The sequence below is a fragment of the Nasonia vitripennis genome, chromosome 5, assembly GCF_009193385.2.
Source record: "Nasonia vitripennis strain AsymCx chromosome 5, Nvit_psr_1.1, whole genome shotgun sequence".
NCBI classification, from domain to species: domain Eukaryota; kingdom Metazoa; phylum Arthropoda; class Insecta; order Hymenoptera; family Pteromalidae; genus Nasonia; species Nasonia vitripennis.
In genome coordinates this window covers 20193950-20216348 of record NC_045761.1, presented here as the reverse complement: position 1 = coordinate 20216348, position 22399 = coordinate 20193950, and the positions used below count along the sequence as shown (strand labels likewise).

The window sequence follows — 22399 nt, the reverse complement described above, 5'->3', positions numbered from 1 at the left end:
GACGCGTACAGTCTTGCCACGTCAAATATAGCGATCATAAATTAGAGCAAAAGTATAAAAAAAGAACAGGTGGTTATAAATATTGAAAGTTAATTACTTTGACCTTGGAGCATAGTCAAATTTCACTTCTAGCTTTAATCCTTCTTGTACAATGACTGACCAAGCCAATGATCGCGTCATCAAGTCCGTTTGAAATATCGACTACGTCAGTGAAATAGAGATTCGTCAATTTGTTATTCCTCCCCTTACGCAGGTCACCGAGGTTTAATGCAAAACGAGGCAAAATAGCAATCCTCTGAATATCTCGTAAAAGAGCTGACTTCGAAGCGATTTTCTTCCGACAAGATGAAACGAGACAAGAACACCAACTTCGATTCTTGCATTGTTGCAGCTATAAAAGTGGCTTTACATCGTCGTTACTTGTTATAAGCACTATTTTATAGGTTTTGTTCTCAGGGCACAAGCTGCACTGTCTGGGTATGTCTTCTTCACATATTCGTCTGAACTTTTTTGGAAACATTGTACAAAGTGTCATGATTCTTCCCTAATTCACAAACTATAAAAGAATAAAGTTTTGTGTCTTATTTTACAGTTCATCACCCTCATATTCCAGTTAATTTTCAAGACTCATCACCCGTCCTAGGAAAGTATGAGTCAAAGCTGGTAATCTCGATGGGACACTCTTTACTCCCCTTCATCATTGTCATTCTGAATTCGTAACAAGGGAGAAACGAAGAAGCGCGCATAATCCACCTCCTGAGAATCATCTCTTCTTAAAATAGCAACGCGCTTATACGATTACGTCAGCTAATTACGGCAACAGATCTGACACAATTTTCACCAAAAGTCAAAAAATAAAAAGCATGTACCTATACGCGTCACTCGCAGTCTCGGAATCGAAAGCTCCACATAATCGCACTTCCACCGAACGACGGCTCTTAGTTAACATCCGGCGTCGTCGGCTGTACAGCCATATGCAAAGGACATGCGCAAATACAGGCTTTTCGCCTCTTCTCGGGAAAACATCGGCCACTGCGATGCTTTCGCCGGACTACCAAGTGCGCTTGGGTGGTGTCCGTAACGGCGCGCGCTTCTTTGACATTCAGCGTCGCGGGTATCTATTGAATTTCAAGTGCAACACAGCCACGATCGCTGGAACTATACCGAGGGAGAAAAAAATATTAGCTTATAAATATAAATAAAGAGTGTGTGTAGCGGTGCGGTGCTCGCGCAGTGAGCGAGTGTACGAGGAAAGTTGTTAAGTCACGCGTGTGGAGCGCGAGCAGTTAAGACCTTTCGGGGAAACGCGTTGTGTTTAAATCGGAAATATATTTACTGTCTGATATGAAAATTCAAGAACTGTTTCTATAAAACGGTTCTTTTTCGTGCAAACTCCTAGTTAAAGTTGGCTGACTCGCCTTGATAAGCCTCTCACTCAGGCGAACAGCGAAAATCCGATTTCCCGGTGCAGCACGAGCTTATGTGCATTACCCAAGCCATTAATCTTCCTCGAAAAGAAGAAAACGGCTGTGAGGGAAATAGTTGATCGCGGAAGAGAAGTTTTTCTGTCTCAGATCCAGACACGTGTTCGGAGTCAAGACATTGACCGCAGGTGGACAGCTCACGTTTTATGCGCTCGGGGAGAGCGTTATTGGGTCAAAGAGCCAAAGAAAATATGCGATTTTTTTCGAGCGAACATAGCACGGTTAGAACGATGTTTACGAGCCGATATCGGGTTCGTTCTGATAAGGCTCTCGATATTTCCAACGTTCGGAACCTTGACGGAAGCAATAGGAGTCGAGAAATCTGACTTTATCGTAATTTCTCGTTCGGATTCGTGAGTCACGCTTCCTATCCGCGAATAAGTATAACCAAAACTTACCTCCACGACAATTCGGACACCTCAAGTACACGCGTGGTCTCACCGTTTCGTATAATTGCTCGTCAGTCGTCGATCGGACCGCAGACCGTCGACTTCCCGATTACTGAAATGAAAAAAAAATGCTTGGTTCATGCAAATATATAGAAACCTCATGGAAAACGCAGCAATTCGTCAATCCTCCCCGTGAAATAGCCTCAGCTTCCGTAAACACGTCCTTCTGACGCAACAATCTCGGTATTAAATATTATGTCAGCCGCGAGCGCAACAGCTATATGAACCGGCGCGATTCAACGCGCGACGATAATAATTCTTCGGCGCACGATCAGCGAGTCCGTCAGCGAGTCCAGCAGCGACTGCGGACGTGCATTTTGAATTTTAAGAGGTCCTCCTTGTTTAACGTCAGTGAGCCCCTTCCTTCAACGTCTCTCAGCTTGATTGAGGATTTTTCGCTCTTGCGGCTGCTACTGATAGGAAAAAAATCGAGTACAGTTTTGCGATGCTAATTTAATCAACGAGGGTGAAAATGAGATGAGTCGAGAACAAAGTGGCGGTGAGTCACCGGTTACGTATCTGATGGGTAAAATTGCACATAAAAATACTGAGAAGTAATTTTTTTATATTAACATTAGTTACAATAAATTAGAGGCATATTTCTTTAGTGACTCATTTGGAAATTACTCCGATACCCGCATGCTATTCGTGCAATATTAATTACAACTCTCGTATAATCAATTATTTTTCACGAGATATGTCATTAGCTCGAGAGGCACGTCCGAGATACCAAGTCTCAACAAAACGAAAAGCTGCACGAAAAGAGGAGGAAAATCAGCCGGATAATTCGCATTCTTTCGTACGTCGCGTCGAATTGATCAATCGATTTACGATCGATCGCTCGCTTCCTGTTGGTCTCTGCGCGCTTGACACCTCCTGTAAGCTTTCTCGCCATATACGCATTCATTCACTCATTCCCACGAGCGAGTCGCGCACCTTTTCCAGACTCAATGAAATTCCACAGAGCCGCGCGCGAGCTTTTTAAATTTCGCGCACGGAGTTGTCGGCTTTTTTTCTTTGGGTTTTCGTCGTTGTTCGACGGGTATAAGGGCACTGACATACGCTGCAGTGACGGGGGAGGAAGTAATTACGAACGAGGAAAATCGCGCGCGATCGAGACGACGACGACGAAGGCGGAATTTCTTGCGTAAGATCGGTTGCTTCTTTTTCATTCATGGAAACTACTGAAAACGTCTCGAATTTTCAATGAGGAATATTTTTAGAGCTTCATTGTAGTGTATATTATTTTTAGCTGTATATAGATTACGAAAATTATACTGCTGGAATTTTTATGCTACAGGCACGTGTCGGTGGACACTCAAGAATATTTATATCCACAATGCTTACTTGTATAAATATAATATTTAATTTATATTGAGTCATCTGGTATAAGTATAGCGAGGAGTGAGATGCCTCTTTAAAACTAAATGTGTACATGAACACGTCGAAGAGAGCACGTCGATATGCATAAATTTGGCTTAGCGCACGCTGGAATTATCAATGACGCGTGCAGCAATTTTAATTCGCAATTGGCCGAATAAAAGCAGAAACAGTAGCTCGCACTTTATTCGCAACGTCCGGCATACACGAAAGTCAGGCTCATATAAGTAGAGACATGAGAACGTTATTGTTGTGCGTGTTTGGTGTTATTTTATTGAATTATTTCGAGGTAAAATTATAAACTGTGCTTGAATTGCTTATATTTGAGTGAATTTATATTGTGTAAATAATATAGTTTTGTGTCGATTTAACAAAAATACATCTTTTTTTCACTTTCTAATAAATTGATTTTGTAATAGAGAAAACTTCTATTTTTTAAATTATAGCAAGTATGCAGTCACGTGATAGACGATTGCACTCTGGGAGAAAACTACTGGTGTTCGTCGGAGAGTAATGCAAAGAAATGTGAGGTATGACTTAAAAAATTATAATTTTTAATATAATAAAATAATGTAAGATCCCTTTATCGCAGAAATTAAAATTTTCAAATACTTATATTTCAGAAAATGGATGTATGCTTTCCACCTACTGATAAAAACGACTACATAAAAATGAAGCCCATAGCTGAGGTGCCACCTGATCCTGAAAATATATCAGAGGGTATCAAGCACAATCCTTTCGGAGGCTACATTGGATGACAGAATAGTTTTGAAAAATACTCTCCTGATTTACAATTGCTTACGATTACGTTTTTTTTTTTTTTTATAAAATAATGCAACAAATTTTCGTATCGATTTTGGATCAGTAAAGAGATAAGTTAATTAAAAAGACAACCGCATCAAATTCAGAACCTCCCAACGTCTCCATAAAGCAATTCGCCATTATCACAAGATCGAGTCTCGATACGATAACGTCACGCTCCTCCCGCAAGCATCGCACACTCCCGTCACGTTATAATTCCAATTTTAGCACTCATAAAGCCCTCTCTCAGCCTTCGAAGCCAGACTACAGTGTTGCACACTTATCAGATCGTCAGTGCAGCCGCCGACTCAGGAGCCGAATCCTCGTGCAGGTATACGACTGCATAGTCTCGAAAATGAGATTCATTGAATTCAGCCGTATACCGATCGTCCATTCGACTCACGTGCGCTCGTGCGTTATACGCGCGCACGCCGCGTCTGATGGACGCTCGAGGAAGGGATGTGTGTACACACGGCTCTCTGTGCATCCGATTTTTCGCCGTCCTTAGCGTATAAAAGCAATTGCCGATCCGACCGGCAGAACAAGTCTCATCGCGACTCTCGTACGGGGTGAACGCTATAGGAGTGTGATTATTGTTCGTGTTTTTCGTTTCGAGGCTTTGTTGCAGCTTTTGAAGATGGTTTCCAAGTTTGCGATAATCGCTTTGGCGGTGGCGACTCTGGCTGTGCTGGAGACCGAGGCTAGAGCTGTCCCGGTTCCGGCTGCTGGTGAGTTTTTGACATTGAACTGTCTGGCGCTGCGAAGTTAGCCTATAATTTTTAAATACTTTTCTTTATTAATTTTCAAAATTTTATCAAGTACGTAAAATTGAAAAATTCTTAGGTATGAAATATTTTCCTTGCGACACTAAAATAATTATACACTTAAAAAAATTTTACGCAAAAATACAGAACCAATGCCAATGGTGGTGGACGTCTTTGGCTCTCCTCTCCTCTTCGCCCGTGACAAGCGGGCATCAGCCTACCGGACCTACCCGCAGCGTACGATGATGTTCACCGGTTTCTACCGGCCCACTCGTCACTCCGAGGATGATCAAGCCAGCGGAGTTTACGCTCAAGGCGGTTCCGTCGGCGGCGGCGCCTATTTTGGCAAACAGCCCCAGTATTTGAACCAGCACGACGGACCACAACCTGCCGATGAGCCTGAAATCGCCAGCGCCGACGCCGAGGCTTCACCTGCTGCGCCGGAGGACGACGGGCAAGAGGAGCCACAGGCGCAGGAACACGAGAGCGGCGAACAGCAACCGCAGGTGACTCGACGTTTCGAAACGATTGAACGAATTAAGTTTCAAATTTTTAGCAAAACGATGAATTTCAGGAAAATCCGGACACCGAGGCCGAGAACCCGATCTTTCACGACTCTTCCAAGCCTCAGAAGCCAGTCCAGAAGCAGCCGTCGAAATCCAAGAAAGGCAAGCAAATTCCAACCCCTTCCGAAGACGAGAGCGACGAGTACGACGCCGACGAGGACGACGAGCCGGTGTCGCCCTTCAGACCTGGCAAAGGCAAGCCCAACAAGCAGTACCCGAGCCTCAACAATTTCTTCCCTATGGTCTTCAGCTTCCCGAGAGGTACCGGTGGACGACGTGGCTCCTCGAGCGGCTCCGTCGACTCCATTCCCGGGATGATCACTGCCATCGCCAACAGCTTCTCGACTGGAAAAGGTGGCATTGCCAGTTCCGTAGCCACTGCTTATGGTGGCTCGTCTACGTATGTGACACACTGAATTTCTTTCTCTCAGCTCTTTCTCGCGATTTTTCTCTGACGTGTACTGTTTTAACTAACGGCAATAACTGTTATGGCTTTTCCGCGACTGGTAAAATTCTCGACACTTTTATGTTAGAAATATTATAAGATTATGGATCTCATGCGTTTTTTTCATTTTCAGGAAGAAGCCAAGGCGCCCGTCCCAGTCGCCAGCCCACTAAACAGAGACTTCAGTGAATCATAGGAAACCATGCATTGCATACATCAATCAAGATACATTACGTTAAAATCACTTAGCGTTTTACTTGAAGTATTTAAAAATTTTAGAGTATATAGTTTCGGAGAATCGTTGCGCGAATGATGAATATGAAGTATTATAAATAGTCTATTTATAATTGAATGTCATCATTATTTAAATAATTAATTTAAACGAACATTATGAAAAATGTATTTAAGAATATATCTGATTTGAATAAAATTATTGTATAAAATTATAATTCATCGTTTTCATCAAATTGAAACCATCATACATGCAAATAAAGATTCTGTATAGCGTAGGATTCGAAGTGAGGATGGAGGATTTTGTGTTGACTATATATAAGAATAAAATGAAATTAAAATAACATATTTATTTTCTATTTCGATTTTTATTTTATCACTGAATTCGCAAACATAGTGTCTTGTTTATATACATTCATTATTATTAAACGGATACATATTATATTTTGCAATAAGCTATAACATTTAATACGTTAGGAGGTATAGCTTAACGATATACCTGTACATGCGCGCGATCATACAATACAAAAAAAGCATACTTTTTCGCTGTGCAGTTCAACTTGGAATGAATTTAACGTCTTCGTCGATTAGGTACTTGGAAATTATTTCCAAAGGCACGTCGTCCAGATCTTTGAATCGCTGCATCGTGCATAATGTCCCGTAAATATCTTCAAAACGGTACTGCCTATCGACAGCATGTACAAGTCTTTCGTCCAGCTGGTCCCCATAAATGGGATAAACATCGTGTTCGACTGCGTCAAACCAATTAGCAAATATTGCGTCATTTTTGGTGTAACGAGCTACCTTGTCCAGCTTCTCCATCAGCACTGACAAAAACGTCACACAGCTACCCTCGGCTATTTTTGTGGCTCCCATGTGCGTCGCTTCGGCTAGGCACCTTTGGTAATACATATTCATCTCAACATATTTTTCGATAAACCGTATATTATATTCACTGAGCAGCGGCACGCGCGTTTTCACCTCGACCATGGCCGCGTACTGGATGATCACTTTACATGCCGCAATGTCTTTAAAGTCATAGGCGATCTCGAGAATGGTTTTATCGGTGTTTAACGATTCCACTTTGATAGGATAGTTAATATCTGCTCCGTTATGGAGCAGTATTCGCATAACTTCTTTTCTCTCCTCCGCGAAGTCCTGGCGGAATAAGAGAGCCGGTACCGTATCTTCCTCGGACCCGTAGATATCGAATATGGCGTTGAAGATGGGCGTTCTCTGTATGCCATTCTTGACATTGACGTTCGCACCCTTGGATATCAGTCGGCGAACGTTCTTCGGCAAACACAAGGAGCATGCAAGGTGCAATGCCGAAGCATTGAATTTTTTGCACCAGGTGTTTACGTCGAATCCGCAATCCAGCACCCGGTCCATGACTTCTTGGTGTTTGTTTTGCGCGGCGAACATTAATGGGTGTTTTCCGCCTGGCACGTTCACCATCTTGATGTCCGCCTTGTACTCGTCGATGAAGAAGTTCAGTAGCTTGGGGTCGCCATATTGGAGGACGTAATTGAACGGCGACTCGGCATTCAAGTTTAATTTGTACATGTTGCTTCCAAACTTCATAAGGTGTTTTATAATTTTCTCATGGCTGCCTTCGGTGTTGAGGCGTATGGCCCAGTGCAGCGCCGTGTCGCCTATATCTTCGACCTGTATGTCAACTCTGGACCCGCGACTTAGAAGCAATCGAACCATTGCTTCATTACCGCACAAAACGGCATCGTGTAAGACGGCGAATCCGGTCTCAGTCAGGTGGTTAAGGTCTGCACCGGCATCGATGAGAATCTTCACCAACTCGACATCGCCCGTGTAGACCGCGCAGTGAAGTGGCGACGAGTTGCTGATGTCCCTGGCATTCACGTCCGCGCCAGCATCAAGCAGCATCTTCACGACTTTACGGAGTTCCGACCCGTATATAGATTTGCCACCATAACTCTCGACGAGTTTTCGAATCCAATGACGATATCTCACTCCGACGATCGCTAGCTGGAGCGACATCAAGCCATAGAATTTACACTTCGCGTGCAGGTCTCCGTTCGGCAGCATCTCTGTTACTAGGTCAACGTGGCTCTTGTTGGCCACAGCCAACTGCAGAGGAGTTTCACGCTCAACATTTTTGGCGCGGACATTGGCGCCGGCTTTTATCAGGTATCGAGCGATACCTAATTTGTGATACTGTAAAGCGATGTGCAAGGCGGTGTTGCCTCTAGTGTTCACGGAATTGATGCGACAGCCGGCTTGAACCAGGTGCCGGACGACAGCGACGGTCGAAAAATCACTGTCAACGACGAAATGAAGTAATGTTCGATTTTCTGTGCGTGCGTTGATCCGTAAACCGCCTTCCTTGACTAGCTGTTTCACCATAGTTAGGTCGCCTTGTTTGATGGCTCGGAACACCAGCTGCGTGCGGTAACTCCTGCGCTTGAAGTTAAGACTCTTCTTGATCTTGAATTTTGGAACAGTAGACATTGCACCACTTTGATTTTTTTCTTCAACGTAAAATGCACGAACTTGTGTGTCTCTGGGGACGAAAACTTGGAGAATATGCTGAAGAGTAGCTGATGCTTTTGCAAACCTTGCAACGGTGCGATGCGATGCACTTTTGCAAACTGACTGACTGTCTGCTGCAGGAACGCTCTATTTAAGGGGAGGAGGGGTAAGCAACCCCCGAGGCCAGAGGGGGGGAGGGTCCGCCCTCTCGATCCCATACCTACATCTATGATTTGTGGTTGAACTGATCTTTCCTCGATCGTAACGCCGTCTGTGACCTGTAGACAGCATCGGCGCCCAGAACTCGGATGTGCAGAAAATGCATCCAGCGGCTAACTTTTTGAAACAGAGTTGCAGCTATCATAGCTTTATTCACTTGAATTTACTTTTGCATTTTAAATGTTTACTAATACGAGCGTAAAAAATATTTAGATATACTGTTATGGTTATCGTTTACGCTTCTCCTACAAACTTTTTTGAACTTCTATAATATTTTTATGTGTATACGCGCCGTGATATGTATACAAAAAACAAATTCAAAAATTATTTTTTGCAAGCACATTATTTTGTAGTAGTGCATTTGCAAAGTAGTTTGTATAATGTTTGCAGCAAGATTTGATTGATTAATTTTTAAAACGGTCATCTTGTGACTGTAATCCATATAATCATACGTGGCATGATTCAAATACTGACTTTCGTTATATTTACTAAAATTATTAAAAATAACGTTATTATTGATATAAATTACAATCGTTGTGTTGTTGATAATTAGCGTTAGAGAGCAAGATAAATCTACTAAAATAGTAAAACATGATTTATTCAGCCGATTTCAGAATATCAGGTGATTTTAAAATTCTTATAAGAAATTTAAAAATCATCGCTTTCATAAGGTACGGAAGGTAAAAGAAGAAAATAAATTAAGAGAAAATAATTTGAAAAGTAGCCCTTTATTAATTGTAAAATGTATAAGCTATTTTCAAAAATCAAAGAATCGTAAACCAGCAGAGTAGCTTCCTTGACGTTGAGAATGTCTTTGCATCATGTCAAACTGATTTAAAACAGCCCAAATGACGATCTGCAACAAACGAAGCGAAACAAAACTTATTATACAACATATTCTAATTATACAATGAAATATATATTAATAATAATGCATCAATTAAAAGTTAAGTAGATTACAAAAATTAGAATGATTTATAAAAAAAGTACGTACCCTGCATGGGCGGAGGCTTGAGCTGAGCTTTGTCCACCAAAAAGCCCAGTGCTGGAGGAGGCTTGAGCATTTGCCGATGCTTTGTTGAAAGTCGGCTGTCTATATCCAGGGTACTGTTGTGCGTAAGGATAATTGTTGTAGTGAGGATTGTTATATTGATTCGGGTATTGATTGTACAGGTTGTTCAAGCCGGTGTTATAAGTTGGATAATATCCTGGTGCAAAGCCTTAAAATTGAATCATTATTTTAGAAGAAAAAAAATTTAGACATCTGCAGTTTAAAAAAGAGATGATCTAAATTTAGATATAGTTGTATGCTTACCGCTTGGATAACCCATCGCAACGCCTACGATAGCGAGTAAAATGCAAAGAGCGATTTTCGTCATTTTCAATCTTGAAGAAAAAATCAGAAAAAGCAGGCTACGTCTTGTGTTGGATTTTCAACGGAAACTGATGACAAGTTACTAGCCGATCTGCATTTTTATAGTGACAAGAAGCTATTAGTGTTATCACGTCCTGAGGCTACAATGCACCTTAAGTGTTTCTATATTATACAGGGAAATTCAGGATTTTTATGAGTCTGTGGAAACAAGTAAATAATTTTCCACGTTTTATCAATATAGATAATTCTGTTTGTTCGATGATTATATCGTCGCTCATTTCACGCACGCTAGACTAGTTACTATTTTCTAAGTTCTTTTTCCAAGACCTTGCTGAATCACTGTTGTGGTATTTTAATTGAAATATTTAAATGACTTGAAAATTTATCTTTTACAAAATATCTCTTGAATATCTTACAATATCCATGAAAAATGTGAATCATTCCTCAATTTTGCGGTATACTAGGAAATTTAGACCCAGTTTTGGCGTAGGCAGTACGACGCTACGCGTACACATTCTCTGCGTACTATAAAGTTTTAAAGTATATTTAAATAAGGGCGGGGCTGGCTGTCGACCCAAAGACGTTGTATAAATCCCTTATCCTTCGTACAGCCGTACGAAATTTTCGAGCAATAAACGCATTTGTCCTAATACCGGCCGTGTGCGCAGGTAGCTCACCGCCCAAATAGTCTGTACAACCGTTAGAAGTGAAGACTAATCCGGATACCTTTTGAACGTCTTACAATATCCATAATACGGTGTACTAGGAGATTCAGACCCAGTTTTGGCATAGGGGGTACAGACCGCTACGCGTACACATTCTGCGGGTACTATAAAATTTCGAAGTATATGAGTCATCCTACGAAAAGTCAGGTACTTTCAATATTGCAAGAGCTCGATTTTTCGACCGCACAGGGTCCGACGTTTCATAGAATGACTCATAAATAAGGGCGGAGCTGGCTGCCGACCCGAAGACATTCTATAAGTCCCTTATATATTTGCCATCGTGACCCTGCCGCGACCCTTGATGCGATCGGAGAAATCGCTCGAAAAAGCTAAATCGGAAGGATGCCAAGTCAGAAAATAAATCGAATGTAAAAATAAATAAACGCAGTTATTAGGTTGCTGTACATGGTTTTTATTATTTTAAAATTTCATCTATAAGGTATGCTTGAAAAATTACACGATACACGTTTATCACATTAGAGTTACAATCTGAACAAATTATATTCATTTCTGGAAAATTGCACACTAGTACATTACGATACTAGTGGCAGAACTCGTACTTTACGGCACGGCGTGTATAGCAAGCGTAGCAAGTGCGTGCCATGAAGAACTACTCGCTATGCTCGGGCGCTAACCGCACGGTGCAAAAAAAGGACGGCTTATGCCACGGATAGGCATGCCATTATATATGTAAAACACATATAAAAATATTTGCTGAAAAAGATTAGTGCTACTATAAACTATAAAGATACAATGCTGCACACTTGGCGGTTCTCGTTCGGTTTTTTTCTTCTATAGCAAAAAATAATTTTTATTTTTCGCTATACGCTCGGGCGCTAACTACGTGCCGTGTAATAAAGTGCCACTTAGGTCACACGTATCGTAATGTACTATGAGAGCTATTCTTTTGACAAATCGTAAACCAGCTCATCCGTACCCAGCATGTATATCGCTCATATGAAAGAATTTAGAAAAGTATTTACTTATCAACGGAATTTTATTTGTTTGTAATGAAACATGAGGTAAAACTGTATATTTTATAAAAAATTTGAGATAGCTCCATTATAAATAAAATTGAAAAAACTCTAAAATAATTTTTATTTTTCGCTATACGCTCGGGCGCTAACTACGTGCCGTGTAATAAAATGCCACTTAGATCACACGTATCGTAATGTACTATGAGAGCTATTCTTTTGACAAATCGTAAACCAGCTCATCCGTACCCAGCATGTATATCGCTCATATGAAAGAATTTAGAAAAGTATTTAGTTATCAACGGAATTTTATTTGTTTGTAATGAAACATGAGGTAAAACTGTATGTTTTATAAAAAATTTGAGATAGCTCCATTATAAATAAAATTGAAAAAACTCTAAAATTACAATAAATATACAAATATATATTCTTTATTCAATAGGGATCGATAGGATATTCAAGTACAGTAATAATAAACAGTATAGTGTTGTTTTTACTTATCATTAACTTTATTCAATAATTAAAAAACTAAGTATATATTTATATTGTAAGCGTAATTAGAACGATGAATCATTTCTGAATTCGAGAATCGAATCCAAGAAAATCGTTCACGAGTCAGTCCAGTTTATTGCTCTCCTTTATTTTTTGCCGAAGCCACTGTAACAGAAAAAAAAATAAATCGTTAGTCATCGAAATTACAGTTCTATACCTATGTCATTGCGCTTATAAATTATTCCATTACATACAATCCTGAATAAAAAACCTTTGGATGAAAGAAACCAAACATTTGAATAAATTAGCATACGGTTCAAAAGTAAATACATCTGTTTACCAGAATCCAATTACGTCATACACTGATGTTATTATGTAAATATGATTTTTACGATTTTCAATTGCCAAACAGCATAAAAATAATTTACATAGATCCAAAAAGATATCTTACCCAGAGCTAGCCTGGGCCTGGGCCTGGGCGAAGGAGCCGCCACCGCCGAAACCGCCGCCGAGGGAACCAGCTGACGCCTGGGCCTGAGCGTTGCTTCCTCCGAATCCTCCTTGGTTACCGAAGCCACCACCGGGGTAGTAACCACCGCCTTGTTGACCACCGGGGTAGTAACCACCGCCGCCGTGGTGTCCACCGAAACCTCCGCCGCCGTGGTGTCCACCGAATCCACCGCCGCCGTGGTGACCACCGTAGCCTCCGTAGCCGCCATCGAAGCTACCGTGGTGATGGTGGTGGTGTGGGTCTGCGGATGCCTCACGGGCTACTCGGATGTATTCTGTGAAGAACAAAAATATTTTGTTATATAAGTCGTCAGTTTTTTTTTTAAATGTTTGCTTATAGAAGAACGAGGAAAGGGAATCTTCCGTTTGGATAAAAAATTGAACGATTCGATTCGACTGTCCGTCAGAATGCTAATCGCGCTGTTATACAAAAAAAAAACTTTGTTTTGAACGGACGCTTGCACTGCGTTTGAAAAATTCCACGATCGTGAAGCAAAATCAGAAGAAACGTTTATTTTTTATATAGGTGGCGAATTTGCACTAAAATTTCTCGTACACGAACTCGAAGGTCAAGCAAACTCTAACTATTGTTCAAACAACGTTGCACAATTGCAGTAAACAAAACTCACCTTCGTCAACGGTAGGAAAAGCGACAGCTGCGCCAACGAGGGCGAGCAGAAGGGCAACCGTGTACTTGGCCATGTTTCACTAAAAACTTCAACTATTAGACAATGCTCCTCGACTTCCTCGGAATAGCGAGAGCGAAGAACTGATGTCGAGGAAGTGACGAGGCCGGTTTTATATACTCGCGGCCAGATTAGCGCTATGGGCCGGCCGAGTGTGACGCGACTAGGATCCGTCTGCTTTTGCTGCCATTGGTCGTCGCCTGTGCTCGGTTTCCTCTCCTTCCTTCAACCACAGGATGACCGTGGAATTCCCTTAGCCGTGTTTCCGCGTTACATTAAAGCCACTTATGCTAATTGATGGCCGAAGATGAGCAAAAGAAGGAAACGAGGATCCGAGTGTTTTTTTGATCTTCGCTAATTTATGCCATTTTCGCAGGCGTTTTTATATAGCATAGTAAATATACATACAAAGCTATTGTCGCGAGCGAGAAACAAAGGTGTTTGTTAATATGAAAGACCGTTAATTTTTGCAATGTCAACGAGAGACCGGTAAGTTTATGTAAACCAACCGGCGAACTTTGTTCTCTGCATGCGTGCATACAATAAAAGAAAGACTTACAAAGTTATTTAATTTAACAATGTGTGTGTACGATGACAAAGGATGTTTAATCATAGATAATATGTTTTTTTGATAAATTGATTCAAACGTACGTAGCTTATTAGTCAGCGTTCTACCGATTCGCGCGCATGCTTGTGCAAGATTTCGGTAAACTTCCTATAAGACACGTGGGAACTATATCCTTCTGCGTGCGGTCCCACACGCGAAACCTGTCACCTAAAAATAAGACTTATTTTCAAAATATCCTCTATTTTGTTATAAGAGCATTTTAATCGTCGGCTGAGAGCAGTTGCATAAGAGGATATTTTCAAACGCGATTCACCGCTCTATTTTTATTTATTTTCGATCATAACTTTATTCGTTTGCATGAAAATCCTCATATTTTCGCATTTCAAAGCGCGTCAATCAACTACAACTCATCGCAGTTTTTACCGCGCACGTAGAATAAACGTTCAATCTTCATATTTCAGCTCACTCGCATCAGCATCCTCGTATGAATCGTCGTAACTGATGACCGTCTTGTTTGCCTCCGGTTTCCCGTAATTTACTAATTTTTACAATCAATTTCCAGGTACACCTTGTGGGTACAGAAGCTGCGCGTGTCAACGGAGAAAAACCTCGGCAAGCGGTCATCGGAGTTTGGGAATCCCCTCGGGACGATCGCGTCTTCGCGCGCAGATCCGAGCGTGTTAAATCGTAAAAAGGAAAGAGCTGCTCACTTCGGCTTCTTGTAAAAAGACCATTAGCGTCAGTTCACGGCAGTTCACGCACATTTATACGATTATGCCGTGAAAACAGGCGATATTTATATATGTATACGAGTTGGCGGGACTTTACCTGATGGATATAGAAGTTTGATAGCCGGACGCCCGGTTTTGTGGATTTGTTTTTTTTTCGAGGGGCAAGTGTATTATCGTCGTTGCTTAACGGGATTTTCGACTGAGATCGACGATCGTGTACTAATTTTTAGCGGAGAATACGCGTTTTGATGATTTAGACAGTAAATAATAGAAATATTTTATTTTGTTGATGTAATCTTAAAACAAATCTTTCCTTCTCGCATTTACAACCTTATATATTTCTTATGGGTAATATACTTTTATACAATTTGTAATAAGAAATAGTTAGTGCTATGTATTTTGATTATTTATTTTAAATAATTCATAATTAAAGAGCATGACGCAGAAGAGCTGACAACGTTCTTTGTTTTAAAGGTATATTTGGGCCTAGGCAAATATTTAAATCTTAGCTCTGAAGTAGGCTTTCAAAGTTTTTTCTACATATAACTCGAATAGTTAATTTTGTGTATTCTGGACTACTTTTTCTATGGATCCGGACTATATGAATTTCAAAGAACCAATAAGGCGATTCCAAAAATATACATAATGTTATCAAACTAATTAATTGACTGATTTAATAAAATACAATTTTGCAATTCGTTGTAAATAACAAAAACCATAAATTAAATGTAATCTTTAGTGCAAAAAATGTATAGCCCGCGTAGAATAGAAATAACAGCAATAATCAGGCACCTTTTTCTCGTTTGATTTCGCTTTCGGGCACGCGTAATTATAATACGCGCGATGAGCCTTGGGGGCCCGATATGACGTCAGTGCGTCTAAAACCGTCTTCTACGTGAGGCTGTCCTAACCGCCGGGTCATTTAATCTCGTGCGCACTTTACTTCCGAATCCAATTGGGAAGATGTTTTGATTTGCTTTTCGTGGATTTGCTATTACGACTTACGCGCATGGGAAATCCGTTAAAGATTTTTTTCATGGGCAGAATTAAAATTTACACGTAAATTTCTTTAGCTTAAAACTCGAAAAAAAGCCATACAAAGTTTATTCTAATAGAAAATAACAAATTATGTACTGTTATTATTAAGAATATTTATAACAATATGTTTGTTTATATATTACACATTAAGTAGTATGTAAAAATAATTAGTACGAGTAAATTTGATAATTCGTAAATATAATACCTTGAACGTATTCGACTTGTTAAGCGATCAAAAAGTTTTCCTTATTTCCACGTGAAAACCCATGAACATTAATCTTATTTTCATAATCCAACTGTTTACTATTTTTTAAGTTCCTTTTCCAAGACCTTGCTGAATCACTGTTGTGGTATTTTCATTCGCGAGTATACCTTGGATTTTAATTGAAATATTCAAATGACTTGAAAATTCATCTTTTACGAAATAACTCTTGAATATCTTACAATATCCATGAAAAATGTGAATCATTCATCAATTTCGCGGTATACTAGGAAATTTAGACCCAGTTTTGGCATAGGCAGTACGCCGCTACACGTACACATTCTGTGCGTACTATAAAGTTTTAAAGTATATATATATATATATATATATATATATATATATATATATATATATATATATATATAAATAAGGGCGGGGCTGGCTGCCGACCCGAAGACGTTCTATAAGTCCTTTGTATACTTGCCATCGGGACGCTGCCGTCCCCCTTGATGCGATCGGAGAAATTGCTCGAAAAGCACTATACTATATCTTCCGTTCCAGCCGTACGAAATTTTTTCGCAATAAACGCACGAGTCCTATTGCCGGCCGTGTGCGCGTGTAGCTCACCGCCTAAATAGTCCGTACAACCGTTAGAAGTGCAGACTAAATCGGAAGGATACCAAGTCAGAAAATAAATCGAATGTAAATTTGCGCGCCTAAATTAGCAGTCGAACGCAGGTATAAAGCCGCAGGGATTCCCCGCTCCGACTTGGTGACGCTATATGTCATTAACGACTTACTTTTACGCAGGTCGGATTTAAGCTTTCTGACGCGCTCGGCTCTGCCTCTATAGTAAGCTAAGTCTTGACGTCTGACAAAAGCTTGGGTCGAGATGTCTCGTATGGTCAGATCTAAGCTATCTATAGTGTCCATCTCTTCAACGCGCTCGGCTCCGCCTCTACAATAAACTTCGTCTCGACGCCCATCGGAAGCTTGGGTCGAGATGTCTCGAGTTTGCAACCAAAATTTCTTTAATGCACTTCTCTCTATGTTATGTTTCGAATGATGGATTCGTTGTAAATAATGCAAATGCGATGAATTTTTATATATGATATATTTATTTTTTAACAGGACTTTCTATTGAAAAGAAACAGTTACAAGTGCAGCGCAATTAAAAAATCCGCTTTCGAAGAAAACGCTTTTCGAATGTAGAGCGACGACCGTAACACATACATGCTTAACGCTCCTTTTTCCTTTCGTTTTCGCGAACTTACTGATCTCTCGCTTTCGCTTATCGAGCGTATGACTTTATCAAACGGCTCTCGGTCGCTTTTCGCATGTCCCTCACTGGCTCAGCTTCCGTTTCTGCCGCAGCGGATATATCCGCTCGTCTTCCCGCGCAGTACGCACGCGCGAATTTACACGTCACTCACGCAGGGCCGTATTTTTCTCGGTCTCCTATCAGTATACAGAGCAACGAGCGAGTGAGATAGAAGGTCAAAGCTATCGTATGCGAAATTTTAATTGTTTATTTACTCGTACCCTTTGTGTATGATACCTAGTGTAAAATAGGTGGAACGTTTTTAGAGAACGATGAGTGTCATAGATTCGGATTCTGCCAACAGTGCATGTATGAAAGTGTTGCCAAATTTGTACAGAGCCGATGGCGCTGTTTATTACAGCGAAATAATGTCGTAAATTAATTGAAGTTGCGTAAAAGAAAAATAGTACAAAATTATATAAATTGTAAGTATTGTGTAATCAAAAATTTTTCGTCGTTATAGCTGCTTTATTACATACAGTAAATCAATCCATAATTTGTCATTGCAATTTTAAAATGCGTTCTTTTGTTCTACCTAGATCACGTACTGATCTTATGAAACTGAAATGTTACATTATAAGTAAATAGATAATGTACTCCGAACACGTAATCGGTAGCAACAATGAAGAAGAATTTTGTTTTATTCTTTGAAATTGCACAGTTTGCACAAGTGTCACTGACAGGCGTATGCCGAGTTATCTACAAAAGATTCATAATTACCGATTCTTTCACGACAAAGCCTGCGCGCAAAATTATGCCAGACGCATGAATGATTATGAATTTTAAGCAGCTCGTTTATTAATGAATGATAGTTTTAGTCAAATATTTTTCTTAGTGCAAAAATGAGTAACTGAGGAAAAGTTTCTTTCTTTTCACAGCTATTCTCAATGGATCGATAGCAGTTTAAAATAGACCGGCGCCTATATTTATTTCATAGTTTTCTTCCAAGTCTCTCATAATTTCCTTAAAAAAAAAAGTTTTTCATTTTTCAGATGATGCCTTACAGAGTAGCTTTTCTGTCACTGTGCTTTTTTTCCGCCAGTACTGCCTTACTTAAAACAAATGAAATCGAAAGCACGCTTTATCAAGATGAAGGGGCAGGTATGCAATGTTCAGAACTTTTGTAATGATAATGCTAAACAAAATTTGTTTAACTATAAGTATGATTTATAGTTACCGAAGTCAAAACTTCGCAAGAAAATAGATACAGGCGCAATTTACGCCCTGTTGAGTTTGACATTAACGGAGAAAAAGCTAAGCTGAATCTGGTTCTCTCTAAACGAAAAGTCTTTTCTCCGAGTGCTCCGATTTGGCTTGTAAGATCTCATCAAGGACACACGCCGAATTATACCTACGAGTTGTTAAAAAATGTAACTATTGACATTACCTTATTTATTTATTATAATCTTCATTATCAATGTCAATTTATCATACGTTTTATTCTATTATTTCAGAGAAAAGATATATTAGACGGCGACTTTTACGTAGATAATAAAAATAAAGCTGTCATTTTAGTCCGTTACGATCATGAGAAGAACACGATGCTGTATGTGAGTATACCTAGTGTTTTGAAAAAAAATGAGTAGTCTAAAAATAGATTCACAAGTTTCTTAATTACATTATACTCGTAAACAGGATGGCGTTTTCGGCGAAGGAAGTGCAAGACGTATTATACACTCGCTTTCTGAAAACTCCAAGGTTCGATCAAAACGCGCTAATGATCTGAATTATAATCACATAGTTTATGCCTTGCTCGAAGTCGACGAACTTGCCGATTCTGTGTTTGACACACAGCAGATAGTTATAGAGCGCAACGGAGTTTTATTGGACAAACTGGACGTTCCTCTTGATACTTTGTATCCCAAACTTTTGGTTGTCGTAGATTATCATCTCTTCAAGTTAGTCACCTTAATTATCTGTGTGCAAAAAGTATTACTATTTTTGTAAGTGTACATTCGTATAAAACAAAATTAGGCTTTTAGGAAAGGACGTTACGCGCACTGTCAGATATGTTGCTACATTTTGGAATATAGTGGATCAAAAATATGAGAGGCTTGAAACTCCGAAAGTGCAAGTTATAGTAACGGGTATAGTCATCGTCGAAGTACGCGTCGTCTAATCAAGTGTTATACGATCCTATTACATGTTTGAAATTCAAATTAACGATTTACACATTTTTTATAGGACGAAAAGGCTTTGAATTTTATTTATCGCAGCCGTAATGAGACTGAAAAAGCTGATATCGATCAGCTAATGGAATACAGTCGTTTGTATTTTTCTCAAGACTTTGTTAACGATACCAGCTTTAAAAATTATGATGCTGCGATTCTTATGACTGGGTATATATCCGTTTACATAAGCAAACTTATAAATATACAAACTAGATAAAAATGATTAATTATGAAAATAAATGTTGTATTTTTCAGGCTCAAAATGAACCTAATTGAAGGTAAGCTGAATTGTAACTGAGATTACTTAATGAAATCAAGCGAGAATATCTAGCATCGCTATGTTTTTTGTTAATAAATTATCCATTATTTAAAGGCTTCTTTGAGATTTCCGGATTAGCTGCTAAATTGGGGGGAATATGCAGCCGACAATACAACGTTGCTATTGTAACGGATAGCGGCGCATATCGCAACACTTTAATAGCGATACACGAATTAGGACATTTGTAAGTAGTTCAGTATCAAAAATATATACAGTAGATGCCTAAACCTTTTCTCGAATGAAATAATCAGATATTTTTGATTTTAGATTAAACCTTTCACACGATTTCGCTGACGAATGCAACGGAATCTCTTATCTTTTTGGTTCTTTGAAAACGACGGTTATGTCATCTCCGACGAATGGCAGCGAAATTTTTTGGTCCGACTGTAGTCTGAGATTGTTGAAAGAGTTTTCTACGTAAGTTACTTTAAATGCAAGCAAATAATAATTCAATTTAATCAAGATCACGTCACAATGCATTAATTATACTTGTTTACAGTTTAAAAGCAGCCAAATGCTTAGCTACACGTCATCGTACAATGTAAAAATGGTGCATCGAAAATAAAAAGCTGTAAATAATAATAATAAATAAATGCTGTAAATAAAACCATTATATTATGTTCTGAAGACCAAATAATTATGTATTAACGTTAAAGTAACTATCATATTGATCATCGTATTAAATGTAAATATTTTCAACGTCGTATTGTATTATATGCCTAAATAAAAATAATATCCATACACGTATGATTCTGCAGAGACTCGAACAAAGTGATTTGGCAACACATAAAAAATGAAAACCGTTCGTTGTTGGGTATAAATAATAAAGGTTAAAAAACATATTATTTATGTCAATGTACAAGATTTTATTTTTTACAATTGTAATTATGTCTTACAAGTGTACAAAATTAAATAACATATCGGTATTTAATTAATACTTAATGAGTATTTAACATTTAAAACTATTCACAGTGCAGTCGTCTTTTCCTTTGCTCGTCTAGCCTCGTTCACAATTTTTTTTAATTTCACATATTTCGCAGTCTAAATTATAAACGGCAAGTTTTCTTACAATCAAGTGAGATAAACGATAATAATAAACCTCATTCAACAAATCTTCCTGATCCAGCACAGAATTATAATGATTTGTTGCTTTATTAAAAGACTCCCTCAAGTCTTCCGCGAACAGGGGAAATTCGCTGATACCATAAGTACTGAATCTGCTCCTGAATATGCAGTATCGCATCGACCCTAACATCTGACACGGACACTTCGTCAAGATTTCGTAAAGTGTACCAATACAGATGAACTTGGTTGATTTCATCTTGTTTATCTCCTCGACGCAGTTATTGTAGTAAGTCGAGAGCTCTGGGTACTCGATGAAGAACTTTTCTTCTTCCAACGTCTTCGACGGCTCGAGGCGAGCCCTTTTCAGCGCCAGCGTTTTAAGTATCAGTTTGATGCTTGGATTGTCCATATCTCGGCTTCGGATGGACTCGAAAGGCGTTAAGCCACTGTTGGATACGGCGAACATGTCCGCGCCCAGGGTCAGAAGTATTTTTAATTTTTTAAGTGAGTTTTCTTCACTCAACTCGCCAATGGATCGGTTCACGATGAGACCGTGCAACGCTGTAAGGCCACCATCAGTTTTGAGATCAATGTTGGCGCCCCGTTTGAGCAGAGTTAGCATCAGTGCCGGGTCATCACAATGGTTTACCGCGGTGTACAATGGGAATACATTAAAACCTTCGCGTGCGTTGACGTCGGCTCCATGGTCTAAGTAGAGACTGAGCTGGAAAATGAACAACATATCGGATATTCGAACATCATTTCGAGATTTTAATCGAAATCTGGCAAATTATAGTAATTAGTGTACTTTTACTTACCAATCGAGGTTTGTTGTTCCATATACACATGTGTATTGGCTGAGAAACATCGTTTCTTATTTCGCAAGGCGAGACGCCTTTCTCGATCAATTCTTTGGCCAGGTCGATGGCCACGTCCTCGGTCCCGGAGTTCACTGCCAAGTAAAACATTAGGTTCCAGCCAAATGCGTCCCTAGTTTGGCAATCTACACCGTACTTCATTAATAATGGCACCATTTCGTTCACTTGTGCAGAGAGGCCCACCTCGTGTATAACTCTGCTCGGGCCATTGGTGGAATAGGGACTCGCTCCTTTTTTGAGAAGCATTTCGGTCTCCTTGAGTCTACCTGAACGTACTGCCGCTTGCATAATGGTGCTCCTGTCGGGTTCTCATGCTCGCAAGTTGGCTCCGTGGTCCAGAATCAGTTGGAAGAACCTCTCGCTCCACGAGTTTGGGTACATGCGGAGCAGTGCTTGCAGAATTGACGATCTCTTAGTAAGCACGTCCTCTTGGTCCACTCCGCAGATCTCGTTTACGTCCGCTCCAGAGCGGACAAGCAACTCGGCTGATTCTTGCC

General features: G+C 39.8%; 6 protein-coding genes across 9 annotated transcripts; 2 read left to right on the top strand and 4 right to left on the bottom strand.

The window, feature by feature from the left end:
• The first annotated feature begins 945 nt into the window (after window positions 1-945).
• On the top strand, window positions 946-6338 carry LOC100119468. 4 transcript variants are annotated; one of them, XM_032600985.1, is made up of 6 exons: window positions 946-2432; window positions 3760-3843; window positions 3937-4842; window positions 5026-5384; window positions 5453-5798; window positions 6023-6338. In XM_032600985.1, exons 3-6 carry the CDS (start codon window positions 4752-4754, stop codon window positions 6076-6078), a joined length of 852 nt encoding a protein of 283 aa, XP_032456876.1. In that variant the 5' UTR covers window positions 946-2432; window positions 3760-3843; window positions 3937-4751; the 3' UTR covers window positions 6079-6338. The 4 variants fall into 4 exon arrangements, with proteins under 4 accessions (XP_032456876.1, XP_008206155.1, XP_031787000.1 ...); XM_008207933.4 differs by having other exon boundaries at window positions 5453-5844; XM_031931140.2 differs by lacking the exon at window positions 946-2432 and adding an exon at window positions 2840-3602.
• A 337-nt stretch (window positions 6339-6675) lies between these two features.
• Window positions 6676-8607, bottom strand: LOC103316142 (ankyrin-3-like). Its single transcript, XM_008208243.1, has one exon. It carries the CDS (start codon window positions 8605-8607, stop codon window positions 6676-6678), a length of 1932 nt encoding a protein of 643 aa, XP_008206465.1.
• Window positions 8608-9592: 985 nt separating this feature from the next.
• Window positions 9593-10299, bottom strand: LOC116417591. The gene is made up of 3 exons (XM_031931333.1): window positions 10163-10299; window positions 9842-10067; window positions 9593-9703 (listed from the first exon to the last, which is right to left on the bottom strand). Exons 1-3 carry the CDS (start codon window positions 10224-10226, stop codon window positions 9682-9684), a joined length of 312 nt encoding a protein of 103 aa, XP_031787193.1. The 5' UTR covers window positions 10227-10299; the 3' UTR covers window positions 9593-9681.
• Window positions 10300-12406: 2107 nt separating this feature from the next.
• On the bottom strand, window positions 12407-13782 carry LOC100679266 (glycine-rich protein DOT1). Its single transcript, XM_003424770.5, has 3 exons — window positions 13553-13782; window positions 12865-13198; window positions 12407-12578 (listed from the first exon to the last, which is right to left on the bottom strand). Exons 1-3 carry the CDS (start codon window positions 13623-13625, stop codon window positions 12560-12562), a joined length of 426 nt encoding a protein of 141 aa, XP_003424818.1. The 5' UTR covers window positions 13626-13782; the 3' UTR covers window positions 12407-12559.
• A 3818-nt stretch (window positions 13783-17600) lies between these two features.
• Window positions 17601-20700, top strand: LOC100119567 (venom metalloproteinase 3-like). The gene is made up of 11 exons (XM_016986069.3): window positions 17601-17894; window positions 18462-18570; window positions 18643-18839; window positions 18924-19019; window positions 19105-19367; window positions 19444-19573; window positions 19654-19808; window positions 19896-19918; window positions 20014-20143; window positions 20227-20376; window positions 20459-20700. Exons 2-11 carry the CDS (start codon window positions 18462-18464, stop codon window positions 20502-20504), a joined length of 1299 nt encoding a protein of 432 aa, XP_016841558.1. The 5' UTR covers window positions 17601-17894; the 3' UTR covers window positions 20505-20700.
• Window positions 20701-20804: 104 nt separating this feature from the next.
• Window positions 20805-22213, bottom strand: LOC107981145 (putative ankyrin repeat protein RF_0381). The gene is made up of 2 exons (XM_016986070.3): window positions 21843-22213; window positions 20805-21748 (listed from the first exon to the last, which is right to left on the bottom strand). The coding sequence occupies exons 1-2, from the start codon at window positions 22188-22190 to the stop codon at window positions 20957-20959; spliced, it is 1140 nt and encodes a 379-aa protein (XP_016841559.1). The 5' UTR covers window positions 22191-22213; the 3' UTR covers window positions 20805-20956.
• Between the last annotated feature and the right edge of the window lie 186 nt (window positions 22214-22399).

Coding starts and splice junctions, on each gene's coding strand:
- LOC100679266 (XM_003424770.5), bottom strand. CDS start 13,625: ATGGCCAAGTACACGGTTGCCCTTCTGCTCGCCCTCGTTGGCGCAGCT. Junction 13,199..13,552: donor TTTTCCTACCGTTGACGAAG/GTGAGTTTTGTT, acceptor TGTTCTTCACAG/AATACATCCGAGTAGCCCGT.
- LOC107981145 (XM_016986070.3), bottom strand. CDS start 22,190: ATGCAAGCGGCAGTACGTTCAGGTAGACTCAAGGAGACCGAAATGCTT. Junction 21,749..21,842: donor GGAACAACAAACCTCGATTG/GTAAGTAAAAGT, acceptor TTCATTTTCCAG/CTCAGTCTCTACTTAGACCA.
- LOC116417591 (XM_031931333.1), bottom strand. CDS start 10,226: ATGACGAAAATCGCTCTTTGCATTTTACTCGCTATCGTAGGCGTTGCG. Junction 10,068..10,162: donor TGCGATGGGTTATCCAAGCG/GTAAGCATACAA, acceptor TTCAATTTTAAG/GCTTTGCACCAGGATATTAT. Junction 9,704..9,841: donor CAAGCCTCCGCCCATGCAGG/GTACGTACTTTT, acceptor CGTTTGTTGCAG/ATCGTCATTTGGGCTGTTTT.
- LOC100119468 (XM_008207933.4), top strand. CDS start 4,752: ATGGTTTCCAAGTTTGCGATAATCGCTTTGGCGGTGGCGACTCTGGCT. Junction 5,385..5,452: donor GCGGCGAACAGCAACCGCAG/GTGACTCGACGT, acceptor GATGAATTTCAG/GAAAATCCGGACACCGAGGC. Junction 5,845..6,022: donor GCTTATGGTGGCTCGTCTAC/GTATGTGACACA, acceptor TTTCATTTTCAG/GAAGAAGCCAAGGCGCCCGT.
- LOC100119567 (XM_016986069.3), top strand. CDS start 18,462: ATGATGCCTTACAGAGTAGCTTTTCTGTCACTGTGCTTTTTTTCCGCC. Junction 19,368..19,443: donor GTAGATTATCATCTCTTCAA/GTTAGTCACCTT, acceptor AAACAAAATTAG/GCTTTTAGGAAAGGACGTTA. Junction 20,377..20,458: donor TTGTTGAAAGAGTTTTCTAC/GTAAGTTACTTT, acceptor ACTTGTTTACAG/TTTAAAAGCAGCCAAATGCT.
- LOC103316142 (XM_008208243.1), bottom strand. CDS start 8,607: ATGTCTACTGTTCCAAAATTCAAGATCAAGAAGAGTCTTAACTTCAAG.